This window comes from Amblyomma mixtum, chromosome 4, assembly GCF_055824585.1.
Source record: "Amblyomma mixtum isolate Tamu chromosome 4, ASM5582458v1, whole genome shotgun sequence".
Taxonomy (NCBI): Eukaryota; Metazoa; Arthropoda; class Arachnida; order Ixodida; family Ixodidae; genus Amblyomma; species Amblyomma mixtum.
Genome location: NC_143015.1, coordinates 162,713,926 through 162,736,538, shown reverse-complemented (window position 1 = coordinate 162,736,538; position 22,613 = coordinate 162,713,926). Strand labels below are relative to the sequence as shown.

The 22,613-nt window shown below is 49.2% G+C and overlaps 1 protein-coding gene across 3 annotated transcripts in view; it reads right to left on the bottom strand.

Annotated features, from left to right (window-relative positions):
* Positions 1-15,279: 15,279 nt before the first annotated feature.
* Arpc1 (Actin-related protein 2/3 complex, subunit 1A) overlaps positions 15,280-22,613 on the bottom strand; it is a 27,962-nt gene continuing 20,628 nt past the window's right edge. For all 3 annotated transcript variants that reach the window (XM_089541145.1, XM_089541147.1, XM_089541146.1), the window contains 2 exons: positions 21,126-21,306; positions 15,280-18,978 (listed from right to left, as the gene is read on the bottom strand). In XM_089541145.1, coding sequence (XP_089397271.1) covers positions 18,940-18,978; positions 21,126-21,306 — 220 coding nt within the window. In that variant the 3' untranslated portion in view covers positions 15,280-18,939. The remainder of the gene's footprint in view (positions 18,979-21,125; positions 21,307-22,613) is intronic.

The following is a 22,613-nucleotide window of genomic DNA, read 5'->3' as shown; positions in this document are numbered from 1 at the left end:
CTTTGTAGCCGTGTGACTGCGCCTGGGTGGATGCAAATGAGTAATTACTCCCTTTTTACAAGTTTGGTTTTTATGGGGTTTAGAATCTCAAAGCGACTCATGGTATGGACGCCGTAGTGGAGGGCTCCGGATAATTTAGACCCGAACCAGGACGAATTCTTTTTTAACTATGGCGCTTCTGAGAAAACTGTATTGCTTTCCTTTGTAGCCGTGTGACTGCGCCTGGGTGGATGCAAATGAGTAATTACTCCCTTTTTACAAGTTTGGTTTTATGGGGTTTAGAATCTCAAAGCGACTCATGGTATGGACGCCGTAGTGGAGGGCTCCGGATAATTTAGACCCGAACCAGGACGAATTCTTTTTTAACTATGGCGCTTCTGAGAAAACTGTATTGCTTTCCTTTGTAGCCGTGTGACTGCGCCTGGGTGGATGCAAATGAGTAATTACTCCCTTTTTACAAGTTTGGTTTTTATGGGGTTTAGAATCTCAAAGCGACTCATGGTATGGACGCCGTAGTGGAGGGCTCCGGATAATTTAGACCCGAACCAGGACGAATTCTTTTTTAACTATGGCGCTTCTGAGAAAACTGTATTGCTTTCCTTTGTAGCCGTGTGACTGCGCCTGGGTGGATGCAAATGAGTAATTACTCCCTTTTTACAAGTTTGGTTTTCATGGGGTTTAGAATCTCAAAGCGACTCATGGTATGGACGCCGTAGTGGAGGGCTCCGGATAATTTAGACCACCTGGGCTTCTTTAACGTGACAGACATCGCAGAGTATAAGCGCACTTGTTGTCACAGGGCGCTGGTGCAATTAAGTCATTTCATCGTCTACACGAGAGTGGGCATAGTATGGCAATTTTGTTTTGCTATTAAACTTCGCATTCGCCGAAATGCGGCCTCGTCATGTATTCGTACGTGCCCTTAGAAGGCCCAGGACAATAAGCGCGAAAGGACAATTAATAATTTCTCGAAGCATGAACAACAACCTAACCAGAAAATTCAAGGTCGCGTCCGGCCCCGTCCCGTTCACGGATCCCGCAGGAGTACTGCACAGAACTGTCAGGGCGAGGCGGGGCCGACGGGCGGGTACGCGTCCTCGCAAATTACACGTTCTGGGCGCGCGCGCGTAGAATAGCGGTAAAGTGCGTTCGCCGATGACGTCAGAACGTGAACCCTGGGCAAGCGTGCACGGGTTCTCCCACTCGCACGCGAAGTGCTGTCGGCGCAGCGCATTGAACTCGGCGCCGATGACTAAACGGTCTTCGTAAACGCGTGCTCTCGGTAATCGCATTCCTCCTGCAGGTAAACAGCACCAACATATACGGCTGTCTCCGAAACCGTGGACTCGGAGGAGACGCCGATACGGTGCGTTACTAACGGGGTCAAACTGACGACGAAAGCTCACCTTTGGTACATCATCTATTTTTTCTTAATTCCCCCCATCACTTCACAGCTGCTTATTCGTCTTCATTGATTGTCTTAATGGAAACAAAGACTGATCGATGGTCAGTATAGCAGCAAAGGTCAAATGTCAAGATCAGTTCAAGGTCAAAGGTGGTCCACTGAGTGGACCGCACATGGTTAGGTATAAGTGCATAGCAACACTAGCCATGATTTATCTCAAGCTGATCTGAGCCAGTTAAGCAATGACCAATCATTTTCAAATCACAACGCAACGATGGCTACCTCACATCCCATGACAACAGGCAGAGAGGTACTAGCGGAGACGTAAACCAGTTTACAGGACAACTTCTGCGCGTGCGCAATGACATAGGAGGGGCCAGCCGGGACCACTGCGCGTGCACAGCCGGCGTCCGGTAGCGCCATCTGTCGTTAGAAGCTGACTTGCGGCGCAAACTCTTACTAAACGTACTAAACCAGATGGGACAACTCGTGCTGAAATGTCCTACAGCAAAGCTCTCGCTATAAGAAATCGAGGTCTTCGATACTGCATAGATCGGCTTTCTAGAAAGAATTCGCATTGTTAAATTTACATAGTGTACTGATGCAGCCACATGGCGGAGGTTACCTCTGAGATAACTGTCAGATGGTGCCCACGAAAGCTGGATAAACCCGCAGACAGCGCGGTATACGGTTTACGCCGACACTGAGCCGGGCTGTGGAAGTCACGATGGAATGACTTCGTACGCGTTCATTGTCGAAGCCTCGGCCTCGCATGACGCGCAAACGGAGTACGCCGGTACAACCACAGTCTAGGTGGCTTTGCTACAACTCGGCTACTAGCGAGAAGCACAAAGGCTCGGTGCCATCGCCACGTGGAGTGCTCTCCCTTTGCGTGTATCGCGGCGCGGTGTACCGTAGCGCTGTTTCCAAAGCGGGCCCAGCGTCCCGCATTGCTGCAAGACACGCAAGTATCGCCCGCTGTGTTTGCACGGAGGTCGAAATGAGGCTAGTGCCGGGGCACGCCAGCTCCAGTGGAGGATGTCGCAACAAGCTGCAGACCGCCGCACTATAGCCGGATAAAACTCAAGAACGAAGCGGCTTTTCTCCGTCAAAGGACCCCCCCTTCCAGCCAATGGCGTCGGCCGATTCTCGTGAACCTGCAGTGTGACAATGCACGGAATGGTATAGTTGAAAGGGGATAAGTCTCTCCCCTGCATTAGTCGTGGACAGTCCCCCTCCTGCATTCTCGCGCTACTCATGCTAGCGGATTTATGAAATCGTCCGACGTCATTGGTTGGAAGGAGCTCCTTTGACGGGAGAAGCCGCTTTTTTCTCGACTTGCATCCGACTATAGCGTCGGTATAGATTTCTCCTTACAGGTATGTATACCCGTTCAAGGGAGGCTTTTGGGGTAAAGATAGGAGTGGCGGTAAAAATTGCCTCGAAATTTGCCCGGCGCGCTTCCTTCAGTGGCTGGACAAAGTTCACTTTCTTCGTGAACTGTGTGTGTGTACACACACACACACACACACACACACACACACACACACACACACACACACACACACACACGCACACGCACACGCACACACACACACACACACACACGCACGCACGCAAGCGCGGCTGCGTTTCGAGGCGTAGCGCAAAAGGCGCTGTGCGATGTCTGTTCACATTAAATATCCCCAGGTGATCGATATTATTCCACAGCCCTCCATTTCGGCACCTTTCATTCCCTCCTACCTCCCTTCCCAGACGGCGCGGTTGAGGTGTCCATCGAGTAGCGAGACAGACATGGACGTCCGGAAAGGGGGGCAAGGGGGAGCGGTTGCCCCCCCCCCCCCCCCTGGAATTACGGATATTATTTATGCACTAGTAGAAAACAACTACACAGCTTGATTAGCAGGCTTAGGTGATATTAACTGATCGGATTTTGCTTATTGAGTTCAATTCTTTGTTCATTAATAAATTCCAATGTTTGTTTGCTGCTTCTAATTTTTGTTTCATGTGCACAGTTTAGACCACAAAGAGTTCCTTTCTGGTGCTAACCCACCGCCTCCCCTATACCCAGCCATCGGGTGCCCCCCTGGAAAAAGTTCTGCGGACACCCTTGGAGACAGATATTGCACGTTTCGTCTCCGCAAAACCAGTTTTCCTCACTGGTGAACGGCCATGCGACGTACTCATGATCAAAGTAACCACGATCAGGTGTACCATCCATAAAAGATGAGACCCCTCGCAGATGGAAGTATACACAAGTTCTGCGACACAGCTGCCTCACCTTTGAAGGGGTGCAAAGATGCGGGGAAAGTCACCGTGGCTGTCGTCGTTCTCAACACTGCGGTTTGCCAAGACGCAGGCACTGCCAGCATTGTTGTCTCTGCCGGCGTGCGCAACTGGACTCGCCCGAGCTTGGCGCATGCACGCCTTTCATCAAACCGCCTTCCCCTTGACAAGCGGCGAACGAATAAGCGAGCCAACAACGAACGGTCCTGGAAACAATGGAACTCAAATAAAATTGTGTTTTCATGTTTTCGCCGGGGAAACTCTTTTGCTCGTATAGCCGGATACAATTCAAGAACGAATCAGAGGTTTTTCCCCGCTCAAAGGACCCCCCCTTTCCAGCCAATGGCATCGGCCGATTCTCATGACCCTGCTAGTGTGACAATGCAAGCAGCCGCCCGACAACGCAAGGAAGGGACTATCCCCTGTCGTCTGTCACTCTCTGCTTTGTCACACCCTAGCAGGATCATGAGAATTGGCCGACGCCACTGGCTGGAAGGGGGGTCCTTTGACGGGGAAAAGCCACTTTTTTCTTGACTTGTATCCGACTAAAGTGTGTGTCATAACCAACGCGGGCACTGTAAGATGAGTTGAGAAAAGTGTAGAGGGGGGGAAGAACGGAAGGAACACCGAAGGTGACCGAACTCGCGACCTTCGCAAGCCGTCTGCGGTGTGTGGGCGCGTGACTGCCGGTAAAAAAATTCAGGGGGCACTTTGGCTCTCTAAAGTGCTGCAAGGCGAAAGCGTTTCCTGGCGCACTGTTTGGTTTTATTTACTTATTTATTTTTATAGTTTATCTATTTTTGCTCCTTTTCTTGTTTTTGCTTTTTATTTTTATTTTCATGTCTTATTTTATTTTGTTTTTATTTTTGCATACTTTTTTAAATTTTTCCTTTCCTTCACTTTATTCCTTTTATTTTATTTATGAAACCTACGCATTCACTAGATGTGCCTTTATTCACGCTGGAACCTTGAGCCTTCGTGGCGGAGTGGTAGCGTCTCCTCTTCAAATGCCAAAGGCACTGGTTCGATTCCCACCCTCGGCGCAGTTTCTTTTTAAGCAGTGACGCCGAAAGGCGGACAAATCTGCCGACGCGTCCGTCGACACCCCTGCCGACGCGTCTGTCGACACCCCTGCCGACGCGTCTGTCGACACGGCTGCCGACGCGTCTGCTAACGACAGTATGAGGCATTAAAGGCTTTCGCCTTAAAAGTGCGCAAGTGAGGTGTAACTGAGTTTCCTGCGAGTGGTATTGTAGGGACGTTCATACTACAGGGTGTTTCGCCTAATATTGTTGGCAATTTTTATAAATGGGCTTTTTGAAACAGCCTTTGTATTTTGCTTCTTCTCCCATGATCGGAGATATGGAAGTGAGGTGTTCAGAGTTGACACAAAAACTGCACCGGTTAATTAAAATGGATGACGCTTGACTGAGTACAACTCCGCCCAATTATTTTAATCAGAAAAATTGGTTAGCTATCTGGCTCTCTCTGGCCATGTTGTCTGCCAGAAAAAACAACAAAAAACGCATTTATGGTCGAGAAAAACGGCCAACTAAGCCTGCCACTCGTATCTTTCCTTGCATCGACCAGGATCATAAAGTGGAACCAAGATAAATTTGCGCGAACAAATTCACTACTCTTTGCAGTTCTTCATTTGGCGATTAGTGAATGGGACGATCTTAATAAAGACATTGTTTAGAGCAAAATTTGGAGCTGCCCTTCACCATTAGCTGCAGCCAATACCCAAGAGCGTGGGGCGTGGCGTCTTCGCAGGCAATGAGGAAGCGCGGGAAATTGAAAAATCGCGTGGAATCAGATTAGGAATCGTTATATCATACCATTCTAGAAACATATATTCCAACATTAAAAAGCCGATTTCGTTTGCTGTTGCGATTGGCCAGCGGAGTAATACAGGACGCCGAAGACCATGGCCCGGTGTTATCAACTGCTGATTTTTAAGAGGATCCTGGTGTGGGTTAGTTGGTTCATGCTTAATAAACAGATTCACAGAGCGCTAGGGAACGAGAACAACAAGGAACACGAAAACACAGGACGGGCGCTGTCCTGTGTTTTCGTGTTCCTTGTTGTTCTCGTTCCCTAGCGCTGTGTGAATCTGTTTATTAATGCTGATTTTTGAAGCTGTAAGAGCTCCGTTTTTGGTGAGAGCGGTCTCTCACGCGGTATACACTATCGATACAGGCAAACCTCGATTTATTCCGAGTGTCGCTTTATAAAACGACGAGAAGCTCGCTAAAGCTAGGTTTACTGGCGAAGACGCACCCACGCCGAATCGCCCAATTAGCCACCAGACTGTTCTTGACGTTGCGTGCCCGCGGTGTTTTCTTCAAATCTTGAGTCCCCCGGCTGCAATGCCTCAGTGGCGCCGCTGGCGTTATATTAGTGGTTTCTGAAGAACGGCCCGAAAGTCATGGGTTCGATCCCGGCCGCGGCAGCCGAATTTCGATGGAGGCGAAATTCTAGAGGCCCGTGTGCTGTGCGATGTCAGTGCACGTTAAAGAACCCCAGGTGGTCGAAACTGTCCGGAGCCCTCCACTACGGTGTCCCTCATAGCCCGAGTCGCTTTGGGACGTTAAACCCCCATAAACCTATCTAATTTCTTGGTAGTCACCTCAACTGCATCGTGAGGCTGCTGAGGGAAGGCAAGAAGGTGGGAGTGAAAGAAGAAAGAATGAAAGAAGCTCTGTGGTGGAGGGGGCTCTGGAATAATTTCGACCACCTGGGGATCTTTAACGTGCACTCACATCGCACAGCACACGGGCGTCTTTTGCGTTTCGCCTCCATCGAAACGCGGCCTCCGCGGTCGGGTTCGAAACCGGGTACTCCGGCTCGGTAGCCGAGCGCCCTAATCACCGAGCCACCGCGGCGGGCACGTGGACTGAACCGACGGCCAGTCCGACGCACTCGACACGTGCTTCGCTGCGCGGCCGGAACCCGCCCAGATGGGTCGGGCTTTCCCCTTCACCCCCGCGGAGACCCGCTTCTTTTTCGCTCCTCGGAGGAGAGGAGGAGACACCGCACAGGGGTGCGCCAGATGTCGGGCTAACCAGCCCGACCCCACCGCGTTTACATGAACGGGTTTTCTGTCGGGCAGAGATCGTCCCTACCCCTAGCGTCGAGCAAGCAAACCACACGCATGCTAGAGGAGGAGGAACGCGCGGACGAAAAGTTCCCTTTCCCGACTGCTGCTCTTTCCGGTCGGTTGGTTCGCCCGTTCGCGTGCGCGCTCTCTTCGAAGCCGGCAGCGGCCCGGTTTGATTTACAATGGGTGTCTCCGTTGCTGCGTTGAGCTTCATGTTATGTTTGAATCAGCTCTATTTCATGGAGATTTTAGTTTCATGGATGAATGGGCACAACATGGTACTTGCCGTGGCGATGTACCGTCAAAACGTTCGCTTCCGAAGCCTCACGTCAGAATGGTCTCGTTCAAGACTGAGCGACGACTGGTCCGATCCGAACAGCTCCTAAAATCCGCGAATTACCCGGGAGGTCACACAAGGACGACTTTTTCAATATTTACAAGCGTAAACCTTTTCTTCATGTTCTTCCAGCAGGTGCGCAGCTGTTCCCATGTAAAATTATTACCCATACCGCGCATCTCCCGCTCCAATTCTTTATATACGTCTTGATTTCGCTGTCGCTCGCTGTCGAGTGCTTCGCTCAGGTGCGCGCTCCATCTTTCGACAGCAGCGCCATCTTGCGTCTGGCCGATTTCTCCGCCATGTTGGCTTGGGTGGCCACCGCTGCAGTACAGGCAGCGAGTACTCACCGCTCTGTTCAGCCTTATCCGAGTGCTGATTTTTGCATGATTTTAACCTGCAAAGTGTTGCACTGTATGCACTTTGCAACTGTGAACAAAATGGCCCGTGCTTCGGCGAGCAGCAACGCGGATGTTTCCCTGCAAGTTGTGCCGAAAATCGACAATGGAGGTGCGCTTCTACGCAAGTGTGCGAAATTCATTTAACGGCTTTCTGGTATCTATAAAGGAGACATTTATCAATGCGAGCACGAAACTTGCTGAGCGCTTCTATGTTGTAGTTATAATTGTAAAAGAAAAACCTATCCGTTCCGGGCTAACAGCAGTGTTGCTGTCAAGCGCTCAAGCGGTCTGCCCTGCGTTGCGCCGGTGACACGAACAGATTGAAACTGCGTTCGACCGCGTCTTTCACTGCATTTTCCCTCTGCACTGTCCTAAAAAACGGTACTTTCTGTAGTGCTACATGGAGAAGGCACCGCTGGAGCGCATAAGCGCACAGAATTCTGTTGCGGATTTTGGCTTTGCATAAATTTCTTGATTACTTCGTACTAACGGTAAAATAACTGGTGAAGCTTGCAAATTTAGGGTGGTCCACTCTTAGCGTGAACATGCGAGTGTGTTGTATCAGGCACGTATATGACGGTGCGTCTCTGTCGCTGACATGCGCGGTGCGAGCTGCCTGTTATCACTAGCGGGCTATATAATCGGCACGCTTCAATAAACACACGTTCTTTTTGTTCTGGACATCATGCTGTTGCCACGTTCTTTCCAACTCGGATACATGGTGTCAGAAGTGGCTAAGACGATCTAGCTACACCGACGGCGGACGAAGCATGGAACGGCTGGTCGCACCGGAACCGCTGCGTCTGGCAGGGAGTGTCTCGGCATCATGGAAGCGTTTCAAGCAGAAATTTGAGATTTTCCAGCAAGCGTCGGCAGTCAAGGACCAACCGAGAAGTGAGGCTTCGAAAGCTGCGCTCCTGCTGAGCATCGCCGGTGACGAGGCACTCGATGTGTTCAACAATTTTAAGTTCGAGTCGGGCGAGAACAAGGATGACTACAGCACCTTGATAGGAAAGTTCGACGCCTACTGCGCAGAGGTGAGCAACGAGGTGCATGAGCGGTACCTTTTTCGCACGAGGAACCAAGCGGAAGGAGAGCCATTCGAAAAATTTTTACGTGACCTGAAGAAGCAAGCTTCACAATGTAACTTTGGGACGTTACACGACTCAATGGTAAGAGACCAGATCGTCTTTGGTACCAACAGTCCTAGATTACGGGAGAAGATGCTTCAAGAGAAAGGATTGACGTTAGCAAAAGCGGAGGAGATGTGCAAAATTGCAGAATCAGTAACACAACAAAAAGAGGTGTGGCGTAAAGAAGAGAGTTGTGTGGATTTTGTTTCAAGGCGGCGCACAGACTTGCAGCATGCACAGAGTAAAGAGCCCAAATGCGACGGGGAGCAATGGCAGTGTAGAAAGTGTAATCGCAAGCACAAACCGAAGCAATGCCCAGCATTTGGTAAAAGGTGCTACGTGTGTGGTAGGTTTCACCACTTTGCTGTCTGCTGTAGGAAGTCAAAAGAAGTGAGCGAAGTCGACACACTTCCGGAGAACGACTTTGACGTACTAGACGTAGGAATTAAAAGTGGCACGAATGAGTGGACTGTAAATGCTGAAGTCGGCGGTCAGGAAATTGCCTTCAAAATAGACACAGGGGCGCAAGCGAGCCTCTTACCGTTTTCAGTCTATCGAAAACTGCCATCAGCGGGAGCACTAACTCCGACGAGTACAGTACTACGGGCTTATAACGGCGGCGTTATTACGTGCTTTGGGACAGTGTCGGCAACTGTACGCGTTGGAAATTCCCACGCGGTAGTGAAGCTTTTCATTGTGAAAAACGGTCGACAGCCTATACTCGGACTGGACGCCAGTGAAGCTTTGGGACTGGTTCAGCGTGCCGTGAATGTTATAAATACGCCTCCTAAACATGGTTCTCTCAAGAATTATAGGCATATTTTCGAAGGACTTGGTTGCTTGAAGCAGCCATATCACATGGTCCTGGAACCTGGAGCAGTACCGGTCGTGCAGCCAGCCCGCCGGGTGCCTTTGGCGCTGGAGGAGCCTCTCAAAAAGGAACTCGAAAGAATGGAACGAGCCAACATCATTGTGAAAGTGAATGAGCCTACTGACTGGGTAAGTCCACTGGTTGTCGTCAAGAAAAAAGATGGCGGTTTGCGAGTTTGTTTGGATCCCAGGCAGATCAATCGGCACATTAAGAGGCAGCATTTTCCCCTCCCGAGACGAGAAGACTTGGAAGCTAAGTTGGCGGGCGCGAAGTACTTCAGTTGCTTGGATGCTAACTCGGGGTACCACCAGATACCGCTAGACGAAGAAACATCAAAGATATGTACTTTCTCGTCACCTTTTGGGAGGTACCGATTTTTGCGGTTGCCGTTTGGAATATCATCTGCACCGGAAGTGTTTCACCAAACAATGACGCAAGTTCTAGACAGGCTGCCAGGCGTGCTAGTATATATTGATGACATTCTGGTGTGGGGCTCAACGAGACAAGAGCACGATGACAGACTAGTAGCTGTCCTGAAAGCGGTCGAAGAAGCGGGGTTGACTTTCAATGCGCAGAAGTGCAAGTTCAATGTGACCGAAGTAAAGTTCCTCGGTGACATAATAACCGGAAATGGCATATCTCCTGACGCACAGCTCGTTAAAACAATGATTGACATGCCAGAACCAACAAGCAAAGTGGAGGTTCAACGTATGCTGGGTGTCCTCAACTATTTTGGGAAATTCGTGCCGCGGCTGTCGGAAAGAACGGCGTTATTAAGGGATCTTATCAAATGTCGCTCCGATTTTCGATGGACTGAAAACCACGCTAGAGAGTGGAAAAGCGTAACGCAAGTTTTGACTACCGCTCCCGTGCTCGCAATCTTTGATGCTCGAAGGGACACAAAGATTACATGCGACGCTTCGCGGAACGGCGTAGGGGCGGCCCTTCTGCAACGTCATTCTGATGAATGGCGACCCGTGGCATACGCGTCCCGTGTTTTAACACAAGCAGAGCAGAGGTATGCTCAAATTGAAAAGGAGGCCCTTGGCATTTGCTTTGGTTGCGAAAAGTTCCATCAGTTTGTCTACTGCTAATAGAAACTGACCATAAGCCACTCTTATCAATTGCGGAAAAGGCAATCGATGACATGCCACCTCGACTGCAAAGATTTTTTCTGCGCTTGTTTATGTATGACTTCTGTTTGCAGTACATTCCCGGCAAGAACTTGGTTCTAGCAGATATGTTATCACGATCCTCGGCTGATGGCAACAGCAGCAGCCGCCAAGACACTGGCATGAATGAAGTGGAAATTCACGCAGTCGAATCCCTGGGTTATATGGTGACGCCAACGACGCAGCGCGAACTGCAGAGAGAAACGGCGTGCGACGACTGTCTGCAAGCCGTGGTGCAAAGTCTGTCAAGGGGCCAACCAGTGGAGGGTGAACTCAAGCCTTTTACACAAGACCTTTCTGTGGTTAATGGAATAGTTTTTAAAGGCTCCAAAGTGGTCGTACCAAAGAGCATGCGAAAGAAAATTCTGTCTAGAATTCATGCGGGACACCTTGGCATGCAAAAATGTAAAGAGAGGGCACGTCGTCTTGTTTTCTGGCCGGGCCTTAACAGTGAGATTGTTTCTCTGGCAGCTAGCTGTCCAACCTGCAGGAAATTCGCTTACGCGCACGCAAAAGAACCGCTCCTCATGCGGCCAACTCCCCGATGTGCATGGTACCGGGTGGGAGTGGACATCTTTTTCTTTGCTGCAGACTCGTACCTGGTTGCTTACGATGCATTTTCTAACTTCCCAGAGGTGCAGCAACTTCAGGACACTAGTGCAAGGGCTACAATTGCTGCACTCAGCGCTATCTTCGCAAGATATGGCGTGCCACTAGAAGTGTGCACGGACAATGGTCCTCAATTTTCGAGCCACGAGTTTGCCGTGTTTGCACAGAACTATGACTTTACACATGTGACTTCGAGTCCCCATTACCCTCAGTCAAATGGTTTGGCTGAAAAAGGTGTGCAGGTGGTCAAACGCATCTTGAAGAAAACCCAGGATTCCGGGGACGATTTCTGGCAAGGTCTGCTGGCCTATCGATCAACACCACTCGAAGACGGCCGATCCCCGGGGGAACTTTTGCAAGGGAGACGCCTGCGAGCCAACCTTCCCGACTTTGAAGAAGTGCCGCGCAGCAAGGTAGAGAAGCATCGCCAGAAAACGCAGGGCAAACCGTTGCCGAAGCTTTCTCGAGGCGACGTGGTAAGGCTGCGAGGAACTACAACGTGGGCCCGGAAGGCGAGGGTAGTAAGCGCTCCGGCTCCAAGGTCGTACCAGCTTCTAACGGAAGATGGAAGAATTCTGCGACGTAACCGGCGACATCTCGCAGAGAAGCGAGACCGGTATGCCGAGACGAGCAGTGACGACGGTGGCGACACAAGTGGGCCAATCGATAACCCCCGGGTACCGGCCTCGCCTTCGTCGCCTGGTACCTGCCTCGCATCGCAGGCCTCGGGAGGGCCACAAAGGACTGCTGGGGAAACACCGTGCGCGGCCAATACAGCGGGAAGCTCGCCTCCGGGTGCCGTGCAGCCACCAGCATTAAGGAGATCGTACCGGAACAGGAGGGCCCCGCAACGCCTTTGCTATGACGAGGAATTTAATCAGTGCGCTTAACTAATCCCTGTTGCTGCAACTGTTTTTGTTTGTTACCGCGAAAAGATGTATCAGGCACGTATATGACGGTGCGTCTCTGTCGCTGACATGCGCGGTGCGAGCTGCCTGTTATCACTAGCGGGCTATATAATCGGCACGCTTCAATAAACACACGTTCTTCTTGTTCTGGACATTATGCTGTTGCCACGTTCTTTCCAACTCGGATACAGTGTGTGACAGCGCTCTTCAGAGCGCCAGTGCATCCGTCGGCGCCGCGCGTCGAAGCAAAGTGTCGCAGGAACAGAGGAAACTGGATGTGGAGCTTCGCGTCGTCTGACATTTCGCTAAACTCGGAAAAGGATGTAGTAGAGAGGCACCTGGCCTTCGAACGCGATGTAATGTATACACTCGAAACTGGTGCACATGTTGTGACAGTTCCTGAGGGGTGTATCTGTTTGGTCCGTCTCGGGTGCGGCCTCTGATTAATGCCGAAAGAGCGAAAAAGTGCGTGCGTGTGGTCGGGTGGGCACTGCGTGCCTGTTGATTGCACGTCCCTAATAGGCACATTTTTTTTTAAACAATCGGCACTTTGCATTATGGCGTCAGTTGAAAATAGTATTTGGTCGAAGCATGAGGTGTCACGATGCAAGGCGGACACGTCAAAGCTGCGGCCTTGAGTTTTTTAAGTCCTGCTGGTTTATCGAATATTTACTGCAAGCAAACAGCTGTGGCATTTGCGCAATGCATCATGGCTTTCAAGTACTGTCAAAAAGCTATGTTTACAGTGCCGTTGTCGCTATCAGTCACCAGTGTCGGCAGTTATTTATTTATTCAGAACACCCTAAGGGCCCAGCAGGGCATTACATAGGGGGGGGGGACGGATGAAAAAGAAACAAGCGTGCACAAAAATATTTACAGAAGAGCTATAACAGAAATGTTTCACGCAACCCGCAGTGCTGCTGCATCATTTCCCCGAATTATTACTTATGTTTTGATTTTGCAAGGTTCAGAGACGACACATATCTTAGCGACATCAGCAGTAGGTGCTCGCGTGTAAGGTATGTGTAGCTGAAACAGCCCGCAAACGCACTGCCGCCGTGGCTCTCTGTGTTCTTCACACTGCTCCGCTTCAAGCCGCGTTCGCTTCCTGTAGTTGCTTAAACAGCAGACGACTGCGCGGTGGTTTCCAGAAGACCTCGTTCCAGCTTAAATCGCACATACACCCAAAATACAATAAGCACGGAGAACCGCAGAGAACGCACGGGACGCACGGATACCGCCTTTCCGAACCAGCTAGAAAGGAGGAAAGCAACATGGCGGTGTTCGGCGCACATCTGGAAAAAATATCTCCGAGTTCCTGATCAGCGCCAGCCAGACCAGAGAGAAGGAAAGAGAGGAGGCAGGAGAGGAGGCGCTAAGCCGATGCGGCAGCGTATACATGCTCCTTCCAGCCGGGTCGGGCAGAGTCAACCCACCCCCTGCAGTCGGGCTGGCGCAGCTCGACTCGACGGTCCCTTAGCTCGACCCCCTAGCGTATACATGAGCCCGACAACCGGTTCTCGGCCCGACAGCCCCCTTAACCCGACTTTTGTCGCGCTCATGTAAACGCCCAGAAGGTCGTCGACGCCGTCGCATATCGTGCGATGATGAAGAGCACATGTGCGTCTCACGGCAGCAGAAGCAGCAGCCGCACCCTCGCCCTCCCCGGTGGCGGCTCATTTCGCGCACCCCTCTCCGCTACTTGCGTCCCGCGAGGGGGGGCTCTCCGAGGTCCCCTTGAAACAATGTGCCGCTAGAACAAGGGTGCGAATCGGAAACAACTGTCGCTTACGCTACGGAGCGTACGTGGCGAAACTCTGCGAGAGCTAGCGTAACAGTTTCACCCCTTCCTTCACGGTACGGTCCAATACAGGACTGCTACCGCACCTCTTCTTGAGGTATAGCCCCCTACGCAGACACGCACGGACGGAGCGTCCGGGAGGCGTTTGGCTGGCGGAGTCTTGAAACCGCGCGTCCACCCCGCATGGCAACGAAAGCTGCGGCAGGCGCGGGCTGTGTGCATGGCGTGGTCGCCTGACCTCGGGCAGCGGTACGCGTGGCGGGCGACGTCAGGTGTGCCGCAAACTGGGCTCGCGCTAAAAAAAGGAGGGGGCAGGGGGGTAAAGACACCTGAGTATACCATCTAAGTCGAACCTCGTTACAACGAAACAGCTTATAACGAAATAGTTTGGGTTTGGGGTGGTTTAACGTCCCAAAGCGACTGAACTCAGGCTATGAGAGACGCCGTAGTGAAGGACTCCGGAAATTTCGACACCTTGGGTTTCTTTAACGCGCACTGACATCGCACAGTACACGGGCCTCTAACATTTAGCCTCCATCGAAATTCAGCCGCCGCAGCCGGGATCGAAACCGCGTCTTTCGGGTCAGCAGCCGAGCACCATAACCACTGAGCCACCACGGCGTCTTATAACGAAATAATGGATATAACGAAGGAATGACGACTCCCCTTGGAAGCTCGGTCAACACGGGCTATAACGACGCTACGACTATAACAAAGTAATGATAACCTATAATGATGTTCAACTGTATATCATCTTGAAAAACCAGCGCACACGGACAAACGACACAGGAGAAGGGTAGACATTGCAAGCACTGTAATGTATATCCAACGGATAACTGACAGCTGTTCCATGCATTGGCATGCAACTAATTGGTGCAGCAACTATCAACCGGGAGCACATGAACGTACCTCCCCAACCCTGTAAAAAAATAAAAGATGCGCCAGCAGTTTTTTCCAGTAAGCTCCCGTTACCAGATCCCTGTATAGAGCAAGTTCAGCATTAAAAGAATACCAAAGGGCAAAGGAGTCAAATGCACAGCTGGCTCAAAACAAAGCCAAAGCTGATGAAAATCTGCTCATTTTTCACGTGTACAGCAATGCACATCGATTAGTCCAAGGACATCCCAGCAATCATCTGATAGGGTTCATACTCACAGTCCATTCCTTTTATCGAGGTCACTGACATCTAAGCACTTTCAAGATGCAATGGCCAGTGACAGAGGTAGAACTCCATTCACCACACGTGAACCAAGGAAGAAAGGCGTGTGACATTTATTTGTCATTATCTTACAACCTCAAGACCAGGGCTCCCTGCTCGGAGGCATGACCGCAACGATTCAAACGTGGCGCCTGCAACAGCACGCATCACATGGAGGCTTGCATTCACTCTTCCCTCGCAATCACAGAGGCAAGCCATCCGAGAGAATAAATAAGCGATTTGGCCTTTATTACAGCTGGCTGTCTCTAGGCATAAGCGTCGGAGATGAGCGACACCAAACGCGCTACACAACATGATTGGAAAAGTCCACAAATCCACCGATCATTGCCTGCCTCAACAACGTGCCAAGCGTTGTAAATTTACAAAGAAATGAAAGAAACAAAACAATCACTCGCTCACACTTCTGCTATGCCAGCAATTCGTAGTTGAACTCAACTTGTATCTTGTCCGAAAATGTTGCATTGCATGGTCACAGGCTGTTTGGGCAATACGCATTGAATTTCTTAAAGGACGACCCATAAACGTTCAATTTCGCAGGCCTTACACCTCTTTTAGAGCTCACAGTTTCGGTTCATGGCATGTAGAGAGAGTCTGGATTTGGAATGCTCATATAAGAAAGTACACTCAAAATTTCTATTCATAACCTGCATTTTGCATTGCTAGCAGCTGAAAAAAAAAAATAAAAGGTCATTTCTCGGAAAACGTGTCACCAGAAGAGGTCTACTTCACCTTCAGCCTCTATGTACAAGAGAAGAAGCACATAGCGAGTAAATGCTAAACATTTGAACCAGCAGGCCAATGCGAACTGCTATGCATTGCACAATCTCATCTCTCTGTTAAACCCAAGTATACTCCATTTTACACAGCATGCAAGCTGACCTGTAGCCCCTCAGAACGAAGCGGAAACCATGATCACCACCTACAGAACGGCCGTCAAGTAGCCGTGTACCTGTGGCGGATCCTTCAGGAGAGATCAGTGGCCCACACTGATGACACAACATAGCAGTGCTGTACAGTGCACTTAATTAGTGCTATTCAAAACATGACGGAAAAGATAAAAACAAAAAGACTCGCTCTTCGTACCTCCTAGATTAGCAAATACAGGTCATAAACACTTAGCCAAATGCAGTGCCTGTCAGCTATGGAAATCAAGATGTAATTGAACACTTAAAGAACTGACAAACTATTGCAAGTCTATGTACACCTGCTTTTATGTAAGAAGTTAAATGGGTTCCACACAAGTTAATCTCTCTGTAGGGCAAAACCCTATCCAGTGAGGCGTGATTACATTGTTCGAGTGTAACACGAAAGCAAAATCGCATCCACACTAGGATGTGTTGTTTCCTCACCTAATATTGAGCTCCGACTTGTTGCTGTGCAGACCATCAGGACCGGTGCAATGCTATGACTCCTCTGAATTGATCCATTTCATTCCTATCACTCACTCAGTGCAGTTGCGGGGCAGTCACAGTGATAACAGCAGCACAGCAACGCTGCTCCCAATGACAAAGAATGAGAAAAAAAAAGAACTGAGCTGGAATACACAAGTAGAATAGAACTGTTATACTGCTCTGGCCCTGTTACATTTACTTTTTTTTAATTTATTTATTGCTCAAAGGCTGCACTAATTTTCAGGTATAAATTTACTGACTGGCATGCTTCAGCATAAGCAGATTCTCATGCCACACCTACCCACATTAGTACTGCCAGCCAAATGTCTAAAGTTATCAACGGTGCAGAATAAAAACGATTTAACAGCACCACCCTGGACCACATTGGAAATCTTCAGAAGTTTTCAGAGAACTTTAACTGATTTTTTTCTTTTTCCTCTTCTAAACTGATGAATTTTTCCAAGTGCCGCACGAAAAAAGGACCAGAAAAAGAGATTTCTTGGCCTAAGGGAATTTTTTGTTGTACTGAGAAACATCCCTGGCAAATCTTTCTTTCCACAAGTGCCCCCTGCTTAGCTTCTTCAAAAAAAAAAAAATGGCTGTGGCTTAGCTTGGTTAAGCCCGGTAACTGCGAAAGCAATATCCGTAGCTACGCCATGGTTCAGCTGGTAGTGTAGCTGGTGGTGGTGGTGCTTGTGGTTAGACTTGTGGTGATGCATCGGTTATACAATCCAATCCAATCCATTCATTCCAATCCAATCCAATCCAATCCAATATGCTAATTTGGTAGCTACCGGCCTCGCTACGCGATGGGCTGAAAATTCAACTAGTATTGCTTTCGCAATAAAAAGCGTGACAGTGCACCGCTTACAACAGAGGAAGCGCCACATACATGGCCAAGCACACAAAAGTTTTGGTGGGCCACAGGTCCCAAAGTTTCACAGAACGATCCATGAAACTCGTGCCAATGGGAAGGTCTCGCAAAGAGTTTCTATTTGCCATACATAGATTTCTGATGACATTAACGGTTTGTGTACAACTCATAACATTTCTTGCAAATAACCTCGGAACATCGTTGAGCATAAGGGGGATGTCGTTAACAAGTGTTCAGTCACCAATTACTAATCAGTTGCCTCGACCACACAAATGGTTCAAAATGACGGTAGTGCTCGTATCATAACCATTACTTCTACCTTCACAATAAGAATGCGAATTAACTATGTCCTCAACAAAACTGCGAATCACCTATCAATGCTGGAACCTGCCGTAAATAAAGGTGGCATAAGTGCCTACAGCCATAAGCAAAGAAGGGCATTAATAATCATAACAAACCAAACACTCACACAACCTTTTTTTCTCACTCAATACTGAATGCAAAAGGAATGCGATTAACAATGCCGACAGCCATTCCACACGTCTACCGTGACCTTTTGAGGTGCCCCGTGTTTCACGTCAAAGGGAAACCCTGCCCGAACAAAGTATCCACGCAAGGCATGTCCAATTCGGAATGCTCTAGAGCAAAGCATGTCTGTACAACCATCATTTGCAGTATCTACTAGCACTGCAGGTCAGTTACTGCCGTCTTGTCGAAAATGACACAGTCAGAAGCAGCACTTACACGCTCTTTTTCGTTGAAACATCACTAACAATGCAACAATCAGACCTGAAGGCATTACTCGAAAAACTAATTCGTAAACGAAGCGCACGAGAAAAGCCAACACTTAAATTTCTGCATTTCTCTTCGAAAAAACCAAAATTGTGAGCGGAGTCCACGTGAAACGGGAGTAATGCAATGCGCTTCGCACAGCGTGTCTTATAAATTAACCGGTAGTGAGCATGTGGGGGAAAAAGTAAAAATAAACTTGATTAGTAAGCATTGAAAAGACGTAGTTGTAAAAATACTCGAGGCCAGGGAAAACAAGGTTAAAAGCCAGAAGACTTGCAGACGACAGTCACCAACGAGACAAACGATCTGTCGGGAAGACACCTCCGTCATCAGACATCATCCAGTCCTCGAACTCTAAAGATAGAAGATTTCAACAGCAACAGAGCGCCCTCCCTTGGTGCTGGAGTGTTGGGCAGTAGCAACTGGCCAGTACCGTCGCTTGGCTTGGCTTGATTTGTCTCGTGTCGTCCGCCTGGAGGACACTGCCCGAACATCACGGACCGGTGGAGGAGTCGTCAACCGTCTTCTGCTCTCTCCGAGTCGGTCACGCACACACTTCCTGTCCCTTGCCAACATCGAACCAAGAAGCAAGTGGCCCGCTTCGGCCACGTTCCCGGTCGGCTACGGTGACCGGCGGAGGTCAGACAATGCGCATGCCTGCCATGGAGGACTGCAGCGTCTGCTCGAGGTCAGAAAGAGAAGAGGAAAGGCACAGTTTAGACATAAAAACTGACCAATGGTTCATCATCATCATCAGCCTGACTACACCCACTGAAATGCAAAGGCCTCTCCCATGTCTCTCCAATTAACCCGTCCTTAGCCAGTTGCTGCCACCGTATCCCCGCAAACTTCTTAACGTCATCTGCCCATCTAACTTTCTGCCGGCCCCTGCTATGTTGGCCTTCTCTTGGAATCCACTCCGTTACCCTTCACATTACACACCCTGCCCAAGCTTACTTCTTCCCCTTGATTTCGACTAGGATGTCACTAACCCACGTTCGTTCCTTCACCCACTCTGCCTGCTTCCGATCTTTTAATGTTACACCCTATCATTTTTCTTTCCATAGCTCGCTGCGTTGTCCTCAACTCAAGCGGAACCCTCTTCGTTAGCCTCCACGTTTCTGACCCATAGGTGAGTGCCTGCAAGATACAGCTGTTGTATACTTTTCTCTTGAGGGATATTGGTAAAGTGTCACTCTTGATCCGAGAGAACCTGCCATATGCACTCCACCCCATTCTTATTCTTCTAGTTACTTCCCTCTGATGATCCGGATAAGTACACGTATTCTCTTACTACTTCCAGCACCTCGCTACCAATTGCGAACTGCTGAGAGATCCAGCGACAGCAATTAGTGGTGCTGATTGCACCGTTCGCTCTGCACACCACACCATGTGGCGCCCTCTGTGCGCAGAAGTGCGAAAAGTGCACACATTAGTTTGTGCAAGAGCCCACAGAGGGCGCCACAAATTCGCGGGGCAGCAAACAGCACCACTTCTTATAGCTCTTTGTTTCTCCATATTACGCAAACACCCCCCCCCCCCCCCCCACTCCCCCCCTTCCGGCGCCGGAGAACTGTGAAATGTTCCCTTGAAGGGTCACAGAAAAGGGTGCTCAAGCTTGGCTTTAAAATGCTTGCGCTATGTAGAGTAGCGGCCACTGAGAGTTCAGGCCGCGTACGAAACCTCAAAAGCAAGCGGGAAATTTACAATACAGTTTTAAAAACTCCCGCTTCTGCACCTCACGGCGATGCTCGGTGCCAGGCTTTCGCGCAAAACTGTCACATGACATGTCTTGCAAGCGATGTCAACATCTGGTGCTTAGCATTAGTTCGCCGCGCCAAATTCAGACGTCACACAGCTACCACGGCCGCGGTCACTAAGCGGACGGAGGAGCGCGATATTTTGGCGCGTGAAAACTTACGAGAGGAGAGGGAACGAAAGGCATGAAGATGCGGAAGCTCCCATTTTGACTGCGTATAACTCATCTTCCACACAACGCAACAAAAGAATTCCTGCTAGTTGGATATTTGTGAAGCAGCGTCCTTTAACATCCCAGACATACCACAACTTTATTGAGAGCCCCTTTCTGTGGCCCTTTAGGAGTTGGCAGGTATGCAATACCTATTTCTTGGTCCCTTCTAGCCTATAAATGCTCCGTTTTCAATGAACAAAGCCTATCTATAGCCAAACGGGCGAGTTGGTGGTACATATTGAATGCCAACAGCGCAAACGACGCAGACAAAGTAGAAGAAATCACAGGACAAGCGCTGACTCACAACTGAAATTTTATTCAAGGAAAGTAGTACAGTTTATAGAAAAAGTGGCCAACTTATCAGCTAGTAAACACAACCCATGTTTCTACGTGGCATCAAGGTACGCAACCTCACTGTCATATAATCAAATAGATGGCTTACTGACGCATAACCTTGTTTTTTTCCTCATGTGATATGCTTCCATAATCTCACGTGTTAATCAGGACGGGTGTTTGTAGAGGATATCCGTCCTGATTAATACGTGAGATTATGGAAGCATATCAAATGAGGAAAAAAACAAGGTTATGCGTCAGTAAGCCATCTATTTGATTATATGACAGTGAGGTTGCGTACCTTGATGCCACATAGAAACATGGGTTGTGTTTACTAGCTGATAAGTTGGCCACTTTTTCTATAAACTGTACTACTTTCCTTGAATAAAATTTCAGTTGTGAGTCAGCGCTTGTCCTGTGTTTTCTTCTACTTTGTCTGCGTCGTTTGCGCTGTTGGCAATAAAAAAAGCCTATCTGTCACGTGGGCAATGTGGTGATCGGTCAATGACCTGTGGGCCCACCTTGAGGTCCCAGAGGATGAGCCGTCCGTCCATGCCCTGGGTGCAGACGCGGGAGGCATTGTCTCGTTCTCCCTGCACCAGGCTCACCAGGGTGATGGCGTTCTGGTGGGCTGTGTCCAGCAGCGTGTCACCTCGGCTCTCCACAGCGTGCTTGTCCATGTTGAGGAACTTGCGCATGGCACTACGCAACCGCAACAACAACAACAACAACAAGTGAGACCGAAATTCAAAAGTTACCTTCGAACAAGAGCTTTAAAGGGGCTGCGAAACACTGCCTGGGGGAATACCGGCTATACTTCAGGTGGGTTCTTTATGTCACACAGATGCTGACTTAAAAAGAATTAACAGGAATCGATGCACAGGAACGGGAGTTATTCAGTGAAGAAATTTCAAAATACAAGCAAACAAAACACTGCCCTCAACTCGATTTTGGCGGGGCTTCCCACTCCTATTTCGCTCTCCCAATGACGGCACCTGGCGCAACCAATCAAAACAGCCTGCCAGAGCACGTTGCGGAAGTTTGCACTCCACGGTTGCCTGCTCTCTGTGAGACTGGCAGTGTTGTTTCCATGCCAGAGCGCCCCTGGTGGTGTATTTTTATTTTACTTGCTTTGCAGGGCTTTTATCTAAGACAAACAAATTGTTTTTGTTGATCTAATATAAAACGCAGACAGGTGACAAAGTGTGTCTCTATTTATTCACACAATTTGCAGTATATTTACTGTTTGTCCGGTCATCAAGCTCGCGCCAGGTGATGTCATATCCGCTGCTAAAAACCCGCCACTGTGTGGCGACACCATCAGAGCCATGAAGTTGTTTTTGGGAGGACATTAAAATATTAAAAAACGGAATGTACACGGTATTACCGACGCTAATAGCACCATTATAACTCACTGTATGCAATCAACAGGCAAAACACTTAACTAAGATTGTGTTTCTGGGCCCCTTTAAAGCTGAGTGGGGGCAAGCAGGAGTCACGTGCACATATTGAGTGTTCGTGGGGTGGCAGGGAACAAACCTTCCCTGTCACCCCGCGAACATGCATTGCTCGCACCTGACTCCAACCCGCCCCTATTCAGCCTTTTTCCTGCACCTGTGGCAGCAGAGCACCTCTCTAGTTGTACAGGGAAGCCATAGAAAAATTGTGGGGCAGATTACGTGTAAGACTGATGACACAGCGATGTTGTTTGAGTTTGGTTCGACTAAGTTAACCATGATTATACTCGTTGATCGTCAGCAGTGTGTTGTCCTGCCTTTTGCTTCGCCAACCGTATTTTGTGCTGGGTACTATAATGCCAAGTTCAAACCAACTCGCCCAACTTTATCCTACAAAAGTACACTTGTGCTCAATATGAGCTGTAAAGAGGGAGTAATTACTCATGAGTAATTACTCATGAGTCAATGAGTAATTACTCCCTCTTTACAAATCTACTCCACCTTGGGGGATTCCCCTAAAACATTTGGTCAACACTGTTCCCACTTCGAGTT